This window comes from Salvelinus alpinus, chromosome 6, assembly GCF_045679555.1.
Source record: "Salvelinus alpinus chromosome 6, SLU_Salpinus.1, whole genome shotgun sequence".
NCBI classification, from domain to species: Eukaryota; Metazoa; Chordata; class Actinopteri; order Salmoniformes; family Salmonidae; genus Salvelinus; species Salvelinus alpinus.
The window spans coordinates 18,546,477-18,566,741 of record NC_092091.1 but is presented as its reverse complement, the minus strand read 5'-3'; the positions used below and the strand labels follow the sequence as shown (position 1 = coordinate 18,566,741).

General features: G+C 44.7%; 1 protein-coding gene across 2 annotated transcripts in view; it reads left to right on the top strand.

The window, feature by feature from the left end:
• LOC139578285 (DENN domain-containing protein 2A-like) overlaps window positions 1-20,265 on the top strand; it is a 53,412-nt gene that overhangs the window by 15,806 nt on the left and 17,341 nt on the right. Inside the window, exons 2-4 of one of the 2 annotated variants that reach the window (XM_071405685.1) lie at window positions 11,359-11,455; window positions 15,427-15,513; window positions 17,832-18,872. In XM_071405685.1, the coding sequence (XP_071261786.1) occupies window positions 11,373-11,455; window positions 15,427-15,513; window positions 17,832-18,872 (1,211 nt within the window). In that variant the 5' untranslated portion in view covers window positions 11,359-11,372. The remainder of the gene's footprint in view (window positions 1-11,358; window positions 11,456-15,426; window positions 15,514-17,831; window positions 18,873-20,265) is intronic. The other variant, XM_071405686.1, reaches the window with a different exon arrangement.

Genomic DNA, 20,265 nt, shown 5'->3' with positions numbered 1-20,265 from the left:
CCCATGCCAAATCTTTTTAGTTTCCTGAGGGGGAATAGGCTTTGTCGTGCCCTCTTCACGACTGTCTTGGTGTGTTTGGACCATTCTAGTTTGTTGTTGATGTGGACATCAAGGAACTTGAAGCTCTCAACCTGCTCCACTACAGCCCCGTCGATGAGAATGGGGGTGTGCTCAGTCCTCCTTTTCCTGTAGTCCACAATCATCTCCTTAGTTTTGGTTACGTTGAGGGAGAGGTTGTTATTCTGGCACCACCCGGCCAGGTCTCTGACCTCCTCCCTATAGGCTGTCTCGTTGCTGTTGGTGATCAGGCCTACCACTGCTGTGTCATCTGCAAACTTAATGATGGTGGAGTCGTGCCTGGCCATGCAGTCGTGGGTGAACAGGGAGTACAGGAGGGGACTGAGCACGCACCCCTGGGGAGCTCCAGTGTTGAGGATCAGCGTGGCAGATGTGTTGCTACCTACCCTCACCACCTGGGGGCGGCCCGTCAGGAAGTCCAGGATCCAGTTGCAGAGGGAGGTGTTTAGTCCCAGGATCCTTAGTTTAGTGATGAGCTTTGAGGGTACTATGGTGTTGAATGCTGAGCTATAGTCAATGAATAGCATTCTCACAATAGTGTTCCTTTTGTCCAGGTGGGAAAGGGCAGTGTGGAGTGCAATAGATATTGCATCATCTGTGGATCTGTTTGGGCGGTATGCAAATTGGAGTGGGTCTGGGGTTTCTGGGATAATGGTGTTGAAGTGAGCCATTACCAAGCACTTCATGGCTATGGACGTGAGTGCTACGGGTCTGTAGTCATTTAGGCAGGTTGCCTTTGTGTTCTTGGGCACAAGGCCTATGGTAGTCTGCTTGAAACATGTTGGTATTACAGACTCAATCAGGGACATGTTGAAAATGTCAGTGAAGACACCTGCCAGTTGGTCAGCACATGCCGGAGCACACGTCCTGGTAATCCGTCTGGCCCCGCAGCCTTGTGTATGTTGACCTGTTTAAAGGTCTTACTCACGTCGGCTACGAAGAGCGTGATAACACAGTCGTCCGGAACAGCTGATGCTCTCATGCATGCTTCAGTGTTGCTTGCCTCGAAGCGAGCATACAAGTGATTTAGCTCGTTTGGTAGGCTCGTGTCACTGGGCAGCTCGCGGCTGTTCTTCCCTTTGTAGTCTGTAATAGTTTGCAAGCTCTGCCACATCCAACGAGCGTCGGAGCCGGTGTAGTATGATTCAATCTTAGCCCTGTATTGATGCTTTGCTTGTTTGATGATCCGTCGCAGGGCATAGCAGGATTTCTTGTAAGCTTCCGGGTTAGAGTCCCACACCTTGAAAGCGGCAGCTCTACCCTTTAGCTCAGTGCGAATGTTGCCTGTAATCCATGTCTTCTGGTTGGGGTATGTACGTACAGTCTCTGTGGGGACGACGTCCTCGATGCGCTTATTGATAAAACTAGTGACTGATGTGGTGTACTCCTCAATGCCATCGGAAGAACCCCGGAACATGTTCCAGTCTGTGATAGCAAAACAGTACTGTAGCTTAGCATCTGCTTCATCTGACCACTTTTTTATAGACCGAGTCACTGGTGCTTCCTGCTTGAATTTTTGCTTGTAAGCAGGAATCAGGAGGATAGATTTGTGGTCGGATTTACCAAATGGAGGGCGAGGGAGAGCTTTGTACGCGTCTCTGTGTGTGGAGTAAAGGTGATCTAGAATTTTTTTCCCTCTGGTTGCACATTTAACATGTTGATGTTAACAACAAGCTACACGCCAGTTGGCTACTGGTCTTTTTTATGGTTTGCATCGTGCACATCATAAAACTACATTGAAAAGTTTGCTTTATGAAATGAATCATTAGAAATGCCATGGTACATTTTTTTCATTTTTTTATTTCACCTTTATTTAACCAGGTAGGTCAGTTGAGAACAAGTTCTCATTTACAACTGAGACCTGGCCAAGATAAAGCAAAGCATTGAGACAACAACATCAACACAGAGTTACACATGGGATAAACAAACGTACAGTCAATAACACAAAAGAAAAAAACTATATACAGTGTGTGCAAATGTAATAAGATTAGGGAGGTAAGACAATAAATAGGCCATAGTAGCGAAATAATTACAATTTAGCATTAACACTGATGTGCAGATGGCGATGTGCAAGTAGAGATACTGGGGTGAAAAAGAGCAAAAAAAAATAACAACATGGGGATGACGTAGTTGGGTGGGCTATTTGCAGATGGGCTGTGTACAGGTGCAATGATCGGTAATCTGCTCTGACAGCTGATGCTTAAAGTTAATGAGGGAGATATAAGACTCTAGCTTTCCGTCCCAGTCATTGGCAGCAGAGAACTGTAAGGAAAGGCAGCCAAAGGATGTGTTGGCTTTGGGGATGACCAGTGAAATATACCTGATGTATATCCTTGTATGTAACAATGTCACATGGATATTCAAATTTAATTTAGAAAAAGCCTTTTCAGTGTTAAAATCATCTTAAAATAGGCCTATAGTAGGCTATAATTTTATGTTCACACAAAAATGTTTTATGTTCACACAAAAATTCGAATACTAATGTCCGTTCAGATATTCTAATATTCTAAGAAGTGTACACATCCCTACTTTCTATACTTACGACCAAGAAGTAGAGTTGAGCCCACACCAGTTTCTTCTTCTTATTATTTTCTCTGCTTATCAGACCGTGGTGTCAGTAACTTCACCCTAAACCTCTGCATCTGGAGCCTAGTCTTTAAGCACATTGTTAGCCTGCTACCTGCACCATTTGCAGCGCCAGTCGGATGTGGAATGGGCTGCACTAGGAATAGAAGAGAAGCCCTTACTATTAAAAGCCTGTTACGGTTTCCTGGCTGATAACTGTGGGGTTTTCTGCACATTTACAAGCTCAGCTCTGACAGGTGGAGAGGAATCAGGCCTTTTTCATCGACCCTGGAACCTCCTTCTGTATCCTTGTGGAGAGCAGAGCAGAGGAACTGTCCCATTTGTCAAAAGAGGTCTCTTGGTTCTTACAGTGGGAGTTTATCTGCCTACACCATTGTGAGGTGGGATGGCGAGGGCACAGGAAGTAGTGCCCTTAACCCACATCCTGCCATCCACACTTCCTCTCTGTCTAGGTGTCTGTCATCAAAAAACACAAGGACAAACAAAACAGGATGTTTACTACATCCAGCTAGGAAATGCAGGGATAGTTGGAGAGAGGTAGATGGCAAGGGAGAGAGAGAGAGGGAGCAAGGGAAAGGGTAACGGGATAAAAAGAGTGAGAGGGGGAAGGACAGGGAAAGAGAAGTCCAGAGGCCTGTTGCACTTACGGTCGACCTGCTTGGCTGCTAGCCAGACCCCTGCTATGGAATCAGCTTGGGAAAGAGGCTAGGGCCCAAGACAGGACAGGCAGTAGAGAGGGGGAGGAGGGGAGAGAGCGAGACTGACTGAAATTCCATTGTTTATTTGCCCACCCCCTCTTCCTTCACTCTCTCATACAGCCTTCACCTTCACCAGCCTCTTTCCCCCCTCTCATGAATCTCTGTCAGACTGAAGCAGGTCAAGTCAGCATGTGATCCGGTGAAATCCCCAGCACATCATTTGAACTGGCACATCGTGTCATATCTTGCCTGTGATCCTGCAGGGCTGACAGCAAATTGGCTGAGCATTACCTCTGGCATACTCTTGTTCAAGGAGTAGTTCCTTCAGAGTAAAAAGAAAGACAGGATTAGAAATCCCTCTATCCCCCCATCCCTGCCTCTCTCTCCCACATACACCCCATCATATTGCTTTCCTACAGCGAAGGAAAGGGATGGGAAGAAAGAAAGAAAATAATGTTTGCAAAGTTCACTGTTCCGCAGAGAGCTTGCTAAATGTGAAGTGGTGCGTTAAATTGATTGCAGACGAGGCTTTAGCATGTGTTAAAGAAAACCACATCGTGTGAGGATGGATACGGCCCTACACTGAGAGAGAGAGAGAGACAGAGACAGAGACAAAGACAGAGACAAAGACAGAGACAGAGACAGAGAGCGAAAAAAAACTGCAAATCTCTTCTGCAGTTTTGAGCAGCTCTCTCCATCTGGCTCTGCTGCTCTGCTACTGTAGTCCGTCTCCTTGGGGCAGCAATTAGAGTTCAACCACTATAGTGAATCATCATCCAGGACAGTCCCTCTTTGGTGTAGCGGCCCTTCTGGCTAGCTGGGATATCTGGGGCCTTGTCCTTTTAAGGTATGTGGAAATTACTGAGCGCTCCCCTATTCTGGAGGCTCCCTGAGAAGAGAGGTGATGTCATGGCGTTAGTTCCTACGGGACAGGACGGTCAGTAGGATGAAATCTTTATGTGAAGCAGCTGTGAGGAGCGCCAGGCAGGCCTCCAGAGCTCTAAGACACTGGCCATGCAGATAAAACTGACAACACTACTCACAATAGCGAGACTTATCACTGGCAATATTACTGACAACTCCACTGACCACTTCAAGACTTAACACTGACAACAGCAAGACTGAACATGAACAACAGCTCTGACAACAGCGAGACTCAACACTGACAACAGAACTGACAACAGCAAAACTCAATACTGACAACAGAACTCACAACAGCAAGACTCAACACTGACAACAGAACTGAAAACAGCAAGACTCAGCACTGACAACAGAACTGACAACAGCAAGACTCAGCACTGACAACAACAAGACTCACCACTGACAACAGAACTGACAACTACAAGACTCAACACTGACAACAGAAAGACTCAACACTGACAACAGAACAGAAAACAGCAAGACTCAACACAGACAACATAACTGACAACAGCAAGACTCAACACTGACAACAGAACTGACAACAGCAAGACTCAGCACTGACAACAACAAGACTCACCACTGACAACAGAACTGACAACAGCAAAACTCAATACTGACAACAGAACTCACAACAGCAAGACTCAACACTGACAACAGAACTGAAAACAGCAAGACTCAGCACTGACAACAGAACTGACAACAGCAAGACTCAGCACTGACAACAACAAGACTCACCACTGACAACAGAACTGACAACAGCAAGACTCAACACTGACAACAGAAAGACTCAACACTGACAACAGAACAGAAAACAGCAAGACTCAACACAGACAACATAACTGACAACAGCAAGACTCAACACTGACAACAGAACTGACAACAGCAAGACTCAGCACTGACAACAACAAGACTCACCACTGACAACAGAACTGACAACAGCAAGACTCAGCACTGACAACAGAACTGACAACAGCAAGACTCAACACTGACAACAGAACTGACAACAGCAAGACTCAGCACTGACAACAACAAGACTCACCACTGACAACAGAACTGACAACAGCAAGACTCAGCACTGACAACAGAACTGACAACAGCAAGACTCAACACAGACAACATAACTGACAACAGCAAGACTCAACACTGACAACAGAACTGACAACAGCAAGACTCAACACTGACAACAGAACTGAAAACAGCAAGACTCAGCACTGACAACAGAACTGACAACAGCAAGACTCAACACTGACAACAGAACTGACAACAGCAAGACTCAGCACTGACAACAACAAGACTCACCACTGACAACATAACTGACAACAGCAAGACTCAACACTGACAACAACAAGACTCACCACTGACAACAGAACTGACAACAGCAAGACTCACGACTGACAACAGAACTGACAACAGCAAGACTCAACACTGACAACAGAACTGACAACAGCAAGACTCAACACTGACAACAGAACAGACAACAGCAAGACTCAACACAGACAACAGAACTGACAACAGCAAGACTCAACACTGACAACAGAACTGACTACAGCAAGACTCAACACTGACAACAGAACTGACTACAGCACGACTCAACACAGACAACAGAACTGACAATAGCAAGACTCACCCCTGACAATAGAACTGACAACAGCAAAACTCAACACAGACAACAGAACTGACAACAGCAAGACTCAACACAGACAACACAGGACCTTTTATTTATTTATTTAACTAGGCAAGTCAGTTAAGAACAAATTCTTATTTACAATGACAGCCTAGGAACAGTGGGTTAACTGCCTTGTTCAGGGGCAAAACGACAGATTTTACCTTGTCAGCTCGGGGATTCAATCTAGCAACCTTTAGGCTAGTGGCCCAACGCTCTAACCACTAGGCTACCTGCCACCCCTCAGCACTGACACTGAACATCCCTTCAGGGACCTTCTAGATAAGTCATAAATGCTGATTCCACACCAATAAACACACCAGTTATACTGGCACTGACAAAGTCACTGACAAGCCCATAGCTAACTCACTGTGAGGTGCCGGGAGGTGCCGTGAGGCAACAGGAATGCAGACTCGTATTTAGTCACAGATGTCTTGAAAATCAGGAATCTGAAGTTGACAGTGGAGAGTCTCAGTTGTCCTATTGTTGTGGAATATCACGATGTCTCCTCTTTGCTATTATTGTCTGTTTCCTTGACCTGGCTGCGTGTATCCTGGGTTGTATTCATTAGGCATGAATCAGAAGCAAACGGGCCGAAATGGGCAGGTACTATCTGAAATGTTGCGCACTAGTAAACATGACCCAGTTTTGTTCGTGTCTCATGTAAAGCAGGACAGGTTCCTTTGTGAAAGGCTGTCCAGGCCACCAGTGGGTTAGCTAGTCAGTGTGCCACTGATATTGTCCACATTGCTCAGGCAGGTCAGGCCCAATGGTGTGATTTGTATAGGTTATAGCAGTGTTTGTCTGCAGCTCTTTGTGGGACACCGAACTCATTCCAGGGTTTTTCTTTATTTTTTACTATTTTCTACATTGTAGAATAATAGTGAAGACATCAAAACTATGAAATAACACATGGAATCATGTAGTAGCCAAAAAAGTGTTAAACAAATCTAAATATATTTGAGATTTGAGATTCTTCATAACAAATCCAACAGGACAGCAGGAGATTCCTATCAGCGGATGGATGGTCACTGGGTATCTGGAGGCAGCTACAGTTACATAAACAACATAGGAGTGAGCCTAGTAGGAAACTGCAGGGGGTTGGAGTCACTATAAGACAAGGAAGATGGTATGTGAATGTTAATATAGGGACGTAAGGTCACAGATAACATATATTTCGTATGTATGTACAGTACCAGTCAAAAGTTTTAGAACACCTACTCATTCAAGAGTTTTTCTTCATGTTTACTATTTTCTACATTGTAAAATAATAGCGAAGACATATAAACTATGACATAACACATATGGAATCATGTAGTAACCAAAAAGTGTTAAACAAATCTAAATATATTTGAGATTTGAGATTCTTCAAAGTAGCCACCCTTTGCCTTGATGACATCTTTGCACACTCTTTGTATTCTCTCAACCAATTCATTTCAATTACCAGGTGTGCCTTGTTAAAAGATAATTTGTGGAATTTCTTTCCTTAATGCATTTGAGCCAATCAGTTGTGTTGTGCAAGGTAGGGGTGGTAAACAGAAGAGAGCCCTATTTGGTAAAAGACCAAGTCCATATTATGGCAAGAACAGCTCAAATTTGGGGCTCCCGAGTGACACAGTGGTCTAAGACACTGCATCTCAGTGCAAAGGCATCATTGCAGTACCTGGTTCGGATCTAGACTGCATCACATCTGGCTGTGATTGGGAGTCCCATAGGGTGGCGCACAATTGGCCCAGCATCGGCCGGGTTTGGTATAGTAGGGGGAAGGATGTCATTATAAATAAGAATTTGTTCTTAACTGACTTGCCTGGTTAAATAAAAAAATTAAAAAAAGTTGTTATGCAACTGATGGGTCCTGATACCCTGCTGCTGACTCTATCTCTCTCCCCTCTCTTGCTCCAATGGATTTAGTTACCACAGTAACAGCCCGGGCACCAAAGCAACACTGTCAGATTTACAGCATTATTAGGTATGGATTCACTGCCTGTCACATTCAGAGTGAAGGGGAGTCTCATATGGAGCTGCCTGCTAGTGCCAGGTTTGATGACTCATTCAGAAACCTGGAGCCTGTAATGGTCAACATGAGTTACACTCAACATTCAACTCAACAATAAAGTGTTCCTCAGGGTCCATGGAACAAGTTCAACTGTATTGAATACTGTGCTTTAGTGAGCCAAACAGAACTCATAGAACAGCACTTTGTGTTCTCACCCTGGGGCTCCAAACAATGAATGAGAGCTGAAACCCTCAACTTTTTCACAGTGTAACATTATACTCATAATATTCTTCACAATATCTACTTTCCTTCCCTCTTTCCTCTCTCTCCCTCCATTTACTCTCTCCTCCCCCTGTTCTTCTCCTCTGTGATGCTCACCCCCCTCTTGCTGACCCAGAAAATAAATTAAATGTAAAACTACACTTTTCTGAGGCTACATACATTCTTCTTATGTCCCCTCCCCCCATCCCCATCCACTGGATTTCTATTCTGAATTTTTTTCCTGTTTGGTTTCAGTAGAGAAAGAAGTGGCAGAGAGAGAAGAGAGGGAAGGGGGAAAAAATGTTGATGTTTCCCCTCAAACATGTAACCAGCGCTTAGCTCACAGCTGAAAATAATTTGGGCCTGCAGGCTGGCAGGCGAGGGGCTGAAACAAACCTCCTCCTCTCTCTCTGGGGGCTAGCCCAGTACTGCTCCAACAGATACCAGAGAGTGGGAGAAAGGGAGGAGAGAGGGAGGGAGGAGTAGAGAGAAAGAGAAACTGAAAGAGAGACAGAGAGATAAACCTCTTAACCGTAACCAAGCACATTTTATCAGCCAAAAGCATAATTTCTCCACAGTGTCAAGTTATAATTACACACTTAAGTGAAAATAACAACAACCCATGAGCTGTGCAGTTTCAAAACGCTGGACAGACCCACTGGGCCAATTACACAGTTGACTCAGCCAAGGAATAGTTCAGCTAGTCAACAACTTTAACGTAATTCAGCCAAATTGTGGCATATTTTCTTCCGTGACTTGTTCAGCTGTTCTGGGGACAGCAATGTGTGGAATTTGACCTGACTGGGGAGGCAATCGCTGCATACTGAGGGTTGGGGAGGGATGGCAGCAGGGTTAGCTGATGCATATTTATTGGGGGTTGAGAGAGCGTTTGTTGGAGTGGGCAGTGCTCAGGAAATGTTTAACGGCCCATGGATGCCTTGAAGCCCTCTAGCACATCTGGTCACACACGCATACACACACGCACATTCCCCTATCTGTTGGACGCTGTTTTTCCAGCTACGTGTGTGTGTGACATGCGTGCGTGTCTGTCCGTCCAGCTGTCTGTCTGTCCGTCTACCCGCCTGTCTGTCTGCCTGTCTGTCAACGTTTACTCACACCAGACGGGAAGACAAAGTGCTAACAGGCGTTTGCCCAGACTCGTCTCCTGCCATGTTAACACCTGGGCCAAATCAGGGGCTGAGACCTGGGGCCAAATTCAAGCCAGGTCGCTTTATCAGCGTTTATGGGCCTAGTTGTTGAGTGCTCTGCTTTGACCAGGTCCCAAATAGCACCCTATTCGTAATTCCCTATGTAATGCACTACCTTTGATCAGGACCCATAGGGCTCTGGTCAAAACTAGTGCACTATATAGGGAATATGCTGCCATTTAGGACACATCCCCAGTCTGCATTGGGACTGGGAGCATAGTAACTGTGAGATGAGGGACTTAGAGCTTGTGTGGTTACGTCCCAACAAGACCTGGCTTCATGCTTTGACTAATGGACCAAGTAATGATTTCAAACTGGCTCAGCATGTCTTTCACACTAACCTTGGCACTGTTTTTTGGATGAAGGAGTAACAAGCTGAAACAATACGGGTCAGAACCTCTGTTAAAAACATTCCAGGTCCTTGCTTGATAGATTTTGGAGAGGTAGTCAGTGAAGAGGATAGATTGTGTGATACAGTAGGTTATCATGTCAACAACGTTCCTCTCAAGTTTAACTGAATTCCCCTTCTTCTGGGTTGGAATGTTGCTGACGATTTCTTAATTGGCCTTAATTGCATTACAGTACATGGGGGAATTTCCAGTATTTTCCAAAGGTTTCCTTCTGTGTGCCAGATGGACTCAGAGTCGTCTCATTTGTTTTTCTCCTGCAGGTTCAACATCATTCAAATCTTTATTTTCAAGTGTATCCTCCAATTACTAATCAAGTAGGGATCTAGGAGCTGCAGTTTGGGGAGATGCCTCAGAACCCGTGAAGTCTGTTCCTCTGCAGTCTGGGATTAGGGGAGTTTCCTGGCTCTCAGAAATCAGCTAGAGGCTTAAAACCAGTATACACCCCATTATTCTGTATGACTCTTAGTATTTACTTATGTCTCAAAGGAGGCGTGACAACAACGTAATTTGGAGGTATGGCTATGCAAGACTAGTCTCTGGGTGACAGGCCAATCCTTTGACTGACTTGACTTAAACTCTTTAAGGTACTCATGGGGAGCATACAGGTCATCCACAACACTCTGTTATTTAACAGATCAATAGCAAATAAAATAAAATACCATTTTATTGGTTGTGTATACATATTTTGCTGATTGTAATCGCAGGTGCAGAGAAATGCTTATGCATCTACCTCAAACAGTGCAGTATACCTAACAATACAAAACAATAAGCCAAATACCAAAAATTAAGAAATATCAGAACGAACAATGTCAGAGTCTATAAATATGTATGCAAGTGCTTTCAGAAAGTATTCATACCCCTTGACTTATTCCACATTTTGTTTTGTTACAGCCTGAATTCACCTATATCCCATAATGGCAAACTGAAAACATGTTATTAGACATTTTGGCAAATTTATTGCAAATGAAATACAGAAATATCTAATTTACATAAGTATTCACAACCCTGAGTCAAAACATGTTAGAATCACCGTTGGCAGCGATTACAGTCTTTATGGGTAAGTCTCTAAGAGCTTTGTACACCTGGATTGTACAATATCTGCAAGTTATTATTAAAAAAGATCTTCAAGCTCACATTATAAGCGTAGCAATGCGCACACACTAGTAGCCTATAAGCGCAAATGTTGTAAAAGGCAATTAATTAGCGGCAAAACACTATTCTCAAGTGACCGCAAATGAGCTGCGCATGTATGCCAGTTAGGCTCTACAACCGTTGTACAGCGGTTAGTTGTGATACAAACCTTATCAAAACATATAGGCCTATGGCCTAGGCTACATGAGGTGTTTGACAATGATTTGAAAAAGTCGCCAAAAAAGGCATGCACTGTTTCTTGCCTTACTGCACACAAGCTGGGCGTCAAGTGATAATATATAAATCACAAGTGATAGGCTAATATTGTCACCCATCAGACCGTTGTTGATTTAATCTTGTCTTTAGATATACTAAATAATATATGTGTGAAATGTGTTTAATTTAGAATGGACCATTATCATGCAACGGTCTCCAAACAGGGCCAGGAGAAAAAAATACAGCGAATGGATGCTTTTCCCGTGGTTCATTTTCATGCCAGCCAGGTAGGCTATACTCCTGTTTTAAAGAGAAGCAATGTGCTAAATATTAAGAAAGTTGAGAAATAAATATAGTAGGCCTAGCCCTGATGGGATCCTCCTCTTTTTTTTAATAGTTTTCTCATGCACATAGAAATGTTAGCCTATAGAAAGGTTGCGCAACATGAGCTCATGGGCTCTCATGAAGTGTTTGATTACAATTTTTATTACATTTTCATTGATGTCAGGGTGATGATAGGGACAATAGAGTGCTGAGTACCAGGCAGTTAGCAAGTTTGGTAGGCTACTAATGACCACCAGCAGCATCAGAGCTTGGAAAATCCAAATGAACCTATTGACTAGAATACAGTATATACTGTAAATATGAAGTGGGTAAAACAGCATGTAAACATTATTAAAGTGACCAGTGTTCAATGACTCTATGTACAGTGCATTCGGGAAGTATTCTGACTTTTTCCACATTTTGTTGCATTACACCTTTATTCTAAAATAGATTTGTTTTTATCCCTCATCAATTTACACACAATTCCCCATAATGACAAAGCAAAAAAAAAAAATTTGAATTGTTTTCCCATATAAATAACATTTAAAAAATGAAATATCACATTTACATAAGTATTCAGACCCTTTATTCGGTACTTTGTTGAAGCACCTTTGGTAGCAATTACAGCTTAGAGTCTTCTTGGGTATGAAGACACACACCTGTATTTGGGGAGTTTCTCCCATTCTTCTCTGCAGATCCTCTCAAGCTCTGTCAGGTTGGATGAGGAGTGTCACTGCACAGCTATTTTCAGGTCTCTCCAGAGATGTTCGATCAGGTTCAAGTCCGGGCTCTAGCTGGGCCACTCAAGGACATTCAGAGACTTGTCCCGAAGCCATGCCTGCGTTGTCTTGGCTGGGTGCTTGTCTCGCCCCAGTCTGAGGTCCTGAGTGCTCTGGAGCAGGTTTTCATTAAGGATCTCTCTGTACTTTTCTCTGTTCCTTTCCCTCGATCCTGACTAGTCTCTCAGTCCCTGCCGTTGAAAAACATCCCCACAGTATAACTTCTTCTGGTGAAATTGCAGAGCGCCAAACTCAAAATACAGAAATACTCATAATAAACATTAATAAAATATACAAGTGTTATACATCGGCTTAAAGATTAACTTCTTGTTAATCCAGTTGCTGTATCAGATTTCAAAAAGGCTTTACGGCGAAAGCATACCATGCGATAATCTGAGGACAGCGCCCCGCTTACAAAAGCATACAAACATTTTCCAGCCAAGTAGAGGAGTCACAAAAGTCAGAAATAGCGATAAAATGAATCACTTACCTTTGATGATCTTCATATGGTTGCACTAACAAGACTCCCTGTTACACAATAAATGTTTGTTTTGTTCGATAAAGTCCCTCTTTATGTCCCAAAAATTCAGTTTTGTTGGCGCGTTTTGTTCAGTAATACACTGGCTCCAGGGCGGTCAAAACATGCAGACGAATACATCCTAATAGTACCAGTAAAGTTTGTTGAAACATGTCAAACGATGGTTATAATTAATCGTCAGGTTGTCTATTGTCTAAATAATCAATAATATTTCAACCGGACAATAGCATTTTCAATAGAAAGGAAAAACAACGAACGGTGCGCTCACGGTCATGCGCCCAATCCAGCTCTGCATACTTCCCCTGACCACTGGCCAAAAGGTATTTTTACTCATGGTTTTTCAAAATACAAGCCTGAAAGCATGTCTAAAGACTGTTGACATCTAGTGGAAGCCATAGAAACTACAATCTGGGCCCTAACCCATAACATAGTCAATAGGCATTCAATGGAAAACAACTCACATAAAACAAATCCCACTTCCTGGATGGATTTTCCTCTGGTTTTTGCCTGCCATATCAGTTCTGTTATACTCACACACATTATTTTAACAGTTTTAGAAACTTTTCTATCCAATACTACCAATACTACCATGCATATCCTAGCTTCTGGGCCTGAGTAACAGGCAGTTTACTTTGGGCACATTTGTCATCCAAACTTCAAAATACTGCCCCCTACCCAAGAGAGGATAATGCTGCCACCACCATGCTTCTTGTTTCTCATGGTCTGAGAGTCTTTTAGGTGTCTTTTGGCAAACTCCAAGTGGGCTGTCATGTGCCTTTTACTGAGGAGTGGCTTCCGTCTGGCCACTCTACCATAAAGGCATGATTGGTGGACTGCTGCAGAGATGGTTTTTCTTCTGGAAGGTTCTCCCATCTCCACAGAGGAACTCTGGAGCTCTGTCAGAGTGACCATTGGGTTCTTGGTCACCTCCCTAACCAAGCCCCATCTACCACGATTGCTCAGTTTGGCCGGGCGGCCAACTCTAGGAAGAGTCTTGGTGGTTACAAAATCCCCCCGTTTAAGAATGATGGAGGCCACTATGTTCTTGGGGACCTTCAATGCTGCAGAAATGGTTTGGTACCATTCCCCAGATCTGTGCCTTGACACAATCCTGTCTCGGAGCTCTACGGACAATTACTTTGACCTCACGGCTTGGTTTTTGCTCTGACATGTTCTGTCAACTACAGACAGTTGTGTGCCTTTCCAAATCATGTCCAGTCAAAAGAATTTACCACAGGTCCACTCCAATCAAGTTATAGAAACATCTCAAGGATGATCAATGGAAACAGGATGCACCTGAGCTCAATTTCGAGTCTCATAGCAAAGGGTCTGAATAATAAGATATTTATGTTTTTATTTTTAATAAATGTGCAAAAATCCTATTTTCACTTTGTCATTATGGAGTATTGTGTGTAGATTGATATTTAAAAAAAATTCTTAATACATTTTAGAATAAGGCTATAACATAACAAAATGTGGAAAAAGTCAAGGGGTCTGAATACTTTCCGAGAGTACCGGGTGGTAGCCGGCTAGAACAGTGTCTAAGGATCAGGACAGGGTACTGGCCGGAGGCCGGCTAGTGGTGACTGTTTAACGGTCTGATGGCCTGGATATAGAAGCTGTTTCTCAGTCTCTTGGTCCCAGCTTTGATGCACCTGTACTGTCTCCACCTTCTAGATGGTAGCAGGGTGAACAGGCCCTGGCTCGGGTGGCTGAGGCCCTTGATTATCTTTTTTGCCTTCCTGTGACACTGGGTACTGATGATGTCCTGGAGGGCAGGCAGTGTGCCCCCGGTAATGCGTTGGGCTGACCGCACCACACTCTAGAGAGACCTGCGGTTGCAGATGGCGCAATTGCCGTACCAGGCGGTGATACAGCCCAACAGGATGCTCTCAATGGTGCATCTGTAGAAGTTTGTGAGGTCTTAGGGACCAAGCCGCTGTTGCGCCTTCTTCACCACACTGTCGTACACGCCAAGGAACTTGAAGCTTTTCACCCTCTAAACTGCGGCCCCATTGATGTGGAAGGGGGCGTTCTCTCTCTGCTGTCTCCTGTAGTCAGCAATCAGCTCCTTCATTTTGTTGACGTTGAAGGAGAGATTATTTTCCTGGAACATTGTTGGCAATCAGGCCTACCACTGTTGTGTCGACAGCAAAGTTGATGATTGAGTTGGAGACTTGCATGGCCACGCATGGGTGAACAGGGAGTACAGAAGGGTGCTGAGTGTTGAGGATCAGCATGGCAGAGGTGTTGTTGCCTACCTTCACCACCTGGTGTCGGCCCATCAGGATGTCCAGGACCCAGTTGCACAGGACGGTGTTCAGACCTAGGGTCCTGAGCTTAGTCATGAGCTTGGAGAACACTATGGTGTTGAAGGCTGAGCTATAGTTGATGAACAGCATTCTTACATAGGTATTTCTATTGTCCAGATGGGTAGGGCAGTGTTCAGTGCAATGGTGATTGCGTCCTCCATGGATCAGTTAGGGCGGTATGCAAATTGTAGTGGGTCTAGGGTGTCGGATAAGGTGGAGGTGATATGATCCTTAACTAGCAGTCCAACTCTGCTAACTGGACTGTGTCGGTCTGTCTGTATTTCTCTCTCTCTCTGTCATTCCAGGATGCCAGCTGCTAGCACAATGACTGGTGGGAGGGCCCTGCTGCTCTGTACCAACACTGACAACTGTATCTACCAATCAGTCAACGGGTATGTATTGCATTACTACTTCCTGTATACATTTTACAATCCACTCCATGGAACCCCTTAGAAACTGTCTGAGGCAAACAGTGCCAGGCAGACTGTCCCATGTGGTGTTCCAACAATGGAAGGGCAGCAGGGCAAAGGTTTTCATCTGGCAGCTGGATACTGTTACTGGGCACCCTGCTGTCGCTAGTGCTAGAGAAGCCCTAAGCCATAGATGGCACAGCTTAAAGAAATACCAAAATATCGGAAAAGTCCAATCAACAGAGATCAATTTTTCCCCCTCATGCAACTCCTCTTCACCCAGTTGAACCTGTTCCCCTAGTCTCCTCCTCTGTCTCCCCGTCCTCTGTTGCTCCGCTGATCAGAGATGGTTGTTGTACCCACCTTCTGCCTCCACCGTCCCCCTCCCCACCCCTCCTTGTCTGTGGGTGAGAGGAAGTCTTCCCATAGTTCCCTGCTCTTAGCCAGGCTCTCTTTATAAAACTGGCCATTCCCCTGCCAAGAAGAAGAGAACACTATTGATCCCCCCTCCCTTCCTCCATCTGTTGCTCTTCCACCCTCCTCTCCTCTCCTCCCCTCCCCTTCACTCGCACTCTCTTTCTCTTTTTCTTGGCTTTGCAGATTGACTTAGTTTCCCCCCTCTGCTGCTCCATGCTTCATAAAAACTATAGCCTCAACTGAAGGCAGAGAAAGCAAACTACTAATAAAACAATCCTTCCTTGTTGTCCATAATCGTACTTTTATAATATTTCAACATCATTTATCATTCAAATGTAAGGGAGTTGAAGGGAAATTGTAATGTAGTTTACGTTTTATCAGGAAGGCTGGTCTAAATGCTTATCTAACTTCATCCAGTAATACAAACAAATCATCATCATCAGCATAGCTTCCTGTTTCTTCTCCTCTTTCCTATTAGCCATGTGTGGAATGTCATTCACCTATTTACCTTATAGCCTATAAGCATGGCACAAAAATGCACATTCCTCATGCTTGTTGTTCAACCCTGGGCTCACTCTTGCAATTATCACCTTCCTCTCTCTCAACCAATGGGCGTAAATCTTGGGATGTACTGTGTTCATATGTCAACTTACCTTTATTCTCTCATTTGCCATTTTTCATCAACAGTTATTGACAACTATCCACCACCAGCTACCTTAAGCTCCGTCATTGGAACTCCTTTCACCAAAAATGCCATATCCCTGTACTCCATTGAACAGTCCGTTTCCTTTAAGTTTCCCTCAACATTGCAGGACTTTTCATTTTCATATATACAATAATGCGATATCATCAGAAGTTGCAGTCAGAGGCCACGTTTCCTCCGTTTGTTTTAAAGCCAAATCATTTGAACTGGCTTTGATCCAAGATGGAGTCAGGTAGTGGTTCAGCTTCAGTTTAGACAAGATGCATGCCGCTACCCCAGCCTCTCCATTTGCTGTGTATACTTTCATCCTCCCAGAAATGGCTGTGCTGCTTGTAAACTTTGACCTAAAACCTTGAGTTCAAACTGTCAGCAGCCAGTCATCATGCAGATATGACACAAATTGGGTTCTACTGGGGGTTGTTGTTTTACGAGAATTCCTACTCATTTACTCCATAAAATCAAGTTGTTTTGTATCTGACGTGGCTAGACAGTTATGACAGAGATATTATGTGGATATCCAGAATTAGGAGCTGTCAATAACTACAGTGATTTGTGTACTCAAATATATGTCCTTCTGAAAGCTGTCATGCACACTAATAATTCGATATTAAACTGATTAGGGCAGTAGGCCGAGTATGGAAATAGTCCTGTAAACACCTTACTCTGCTTATCTTAATCGGCATAAGGTCAAAATCAAAGTGAGCATATGCCGGTTAAAACACCTGGTTTTCTGAGCAATCTTTTGAATTACTAGGACACGTAAACAACATAAGAAAAAATGTCATGGTCATTTTGGTAGAACGTCCATGTAAACAGGATTATTAGGGAAATCATTCTTGCAAAGCATGTAAACGTTTTAAACAAACTATTATATTAATCTGACTATCCACATATTCTTGTGTGCATTTAACCGTGCTCAGTAATTATATGTCCACTCATATGACAAATAGTGTGGTGCTCACTGTTATTTTGTCCAGGAAGGGTTTGGCACTGCTTTTTCTAATCTCTCTCTGTGTGTGTGTGTGTGTGTGTGTGTGTGTGTGTGTGTGTGTGTGTGTGTGTGTGTGTGTGTGTGTGTGTGTGTGTGTGTGTGTGTGTGTGTGTGTGTGTGTGTGTGTGTGTGTGTGTGTGTGTGTGTGTGTGTGTGTTTGTGTGTTTGATTCCATGCGTGTGTGTGCAGGCTCCAGTGCTGCGGCTTGAAGGTTGAGGCTCAGTCTGTGGTCCCCCAGCGGCCAGACGTGGTGTACGGGGACAGGGACACCTCCAAGCGGCCCCTCTCTCCCCTGGTTTCCTCTCTGGACGGGCCAGGCACCATTGACACAATGCTCGCTCACAAAAGAACCACCTCGGACCCCCGTACCACCATGGAGAATGGACTGGGCGGCTGTAGCAAACACAATAAGACCCCGGCGGGTCTGAAGACCAGCGCCAGCATCCGGGACAAGATCTCCCAATGGGAGGGAAAGAAGGAGACCGCCCCTACCTCCTCTACCTCCCCTGTAGTTGGAAGTGGTCCATGCCCGCTGAACACAGCACAGAAGGAACCAGAGACTGTGCGAAAGAAGGAGACCACCAATACCTCAGAGGTCCACAGGTCCGACAGTAAGTGGTTGGCCAGCTGGGATAGGCAGGACTCTGGGAAGGAGAACTCAGGAAAGCTGGGGGATTTACGGCCTAAGTCTCCTGAGGGCCTCACTACCAGGGACAGAGAGGTGATACTGGATAGAGGACCCCTCAGAGGCAGTAGTAAATCCACTGAGACAGCCAAGGACAAGAAGTCTGTTTTGACTCACATTAAGAAACTGGAGCAGGCCATGAAAGAGGGTTCCACCAAGCCCTCCTTGGTGTTGCCTGGGAACTATTTCTGCCCACCTTCCCAGGAGGAGCAGGAGGGGGCGGAGAGGAAGGGGAACGAGCCCATATTTGGGACGCTGGAAGTTGCGGGGTCAACGCGCCGGCGGAGGTCAGGTGACCCTGAGAACGTGTACACTGAGCCTGGCGCTGCCAGTCCCTCCATCAACCCCTTACCCAAACCCCAGCGCACCTTCCAGCACCACACCCCACCCAGCACCCCCGCCTCAGGCCTGGGCCTGGGCCTTGGCAAGGGGAGACGTAACCTGCCCCCTCTGCCCTCCATCCCCCCGCCTCCCCTACCCACCTGCCCCCCTCCAGGAGTCTGCAGGAGACCCTGGGCAGACAGAACCAGAGACAGCAGCAATAGGTAAGAGACCAGACAGAGATGAAATGAGACAGAAATGGGAGGGAATACAGCACCCTCAGATTCAGATTAATTCATTGCTACACAGCAAAAGGTCGGTGGTACAGTATTTTCTATCCGTACAGCATTTTAAGTAAACTCTGACAAAGTTCTTAGTGACATCTTTGCCCGTACATGTTTTTCCCCAACCCCACATACTTTATCCTGTCATCCAGTTTAGCTTCTCATTCTGCACATCTGCAATGAATCAGAGGGGGTGATGATGTCATCCTCATTCTACTCATCACAGCATTCTAGAGGATGAGGTCATTGGTTGGAGCTGTGGAATGTACACATGGACCAATGAAACCATGCCAAGAGTCTCCTGGCAGGAAACAATAACATATTACATTGTGTGTCTGTGGTAGAGTGGCCCTTGGAATATCAATGGCTTATGTTTGAGTAATTCTATGGCTCTATCATAGCATTGCGTTAGAGTACCTTCCATTTATGAGCAGCTAGCCATGAAGTGTCCGTGTGTAATGTGTGTTCTTAAACTATCCTACAAGAGACACTAAAGGCGGATGTTGGCATTTATTGGGATGACTCATGTATTGGAGGCAGCTCTGAAAGGTAGTCACTAGCTGGCACAGCCACAAAGTCATAAAATCTGATTTGAAACCTAACCTAAACCCTAACCTTAACCACAATGCTCACCTTAATCCTAAACCTATATGTAAAATTAAAGAAAACAAGCTAATTTTTGTTTTCAGGAATTTTGATAATACATTGCCAATTCTGACTTTTTAGATGGCCTATCTAGTGGAAATCATTCAACCCAATAAACACAACCTGCAAAAACAAAAGGCTTCTAAAAACACAATACATGTTTTCAAGTATCCAACGAAAGTACAAATGTGGATTCAAATGTTTCAATTGATTTCTTCAGTAGACTGCATTATTGTTAGCCCAAGTCTAGCTGTGTAACATTCCAAACCATATGTGGAGGCTTCACACTGCTGAAGTCTGTATTTTCCAAAACCTTTGTGAAGTCAACCTCAGTCAGAGTGTGCCCAAAATGGCACCCTATTCCCTAAATAGTGCACTACTTTTGACCAGAGCCTATTTGGGACTCTGGTCAAAAGTAGTGCACTATACAGGGAATAGGGTGTCATGTTGGGTGCAGCCTTAGTCTTTCTCTAGGAGTTTTACAGTACAATAGCTAGACTATTGGAAGAGATGCTGTCTGTTTCCCCACTGGGCCAGACTGTTAGGCAGCTCTGGAGAACACACAGAGACGGGCATTCAGAGCTGTCCAAGAGAAGCGTCCGTCTGTCTGTCCGTCCGTCCGTCCGTCCGCCCGTCCGCCCGCCCGCCCGTCCGTCTGTCTGTCTGTTACACACAACACACGCATGCA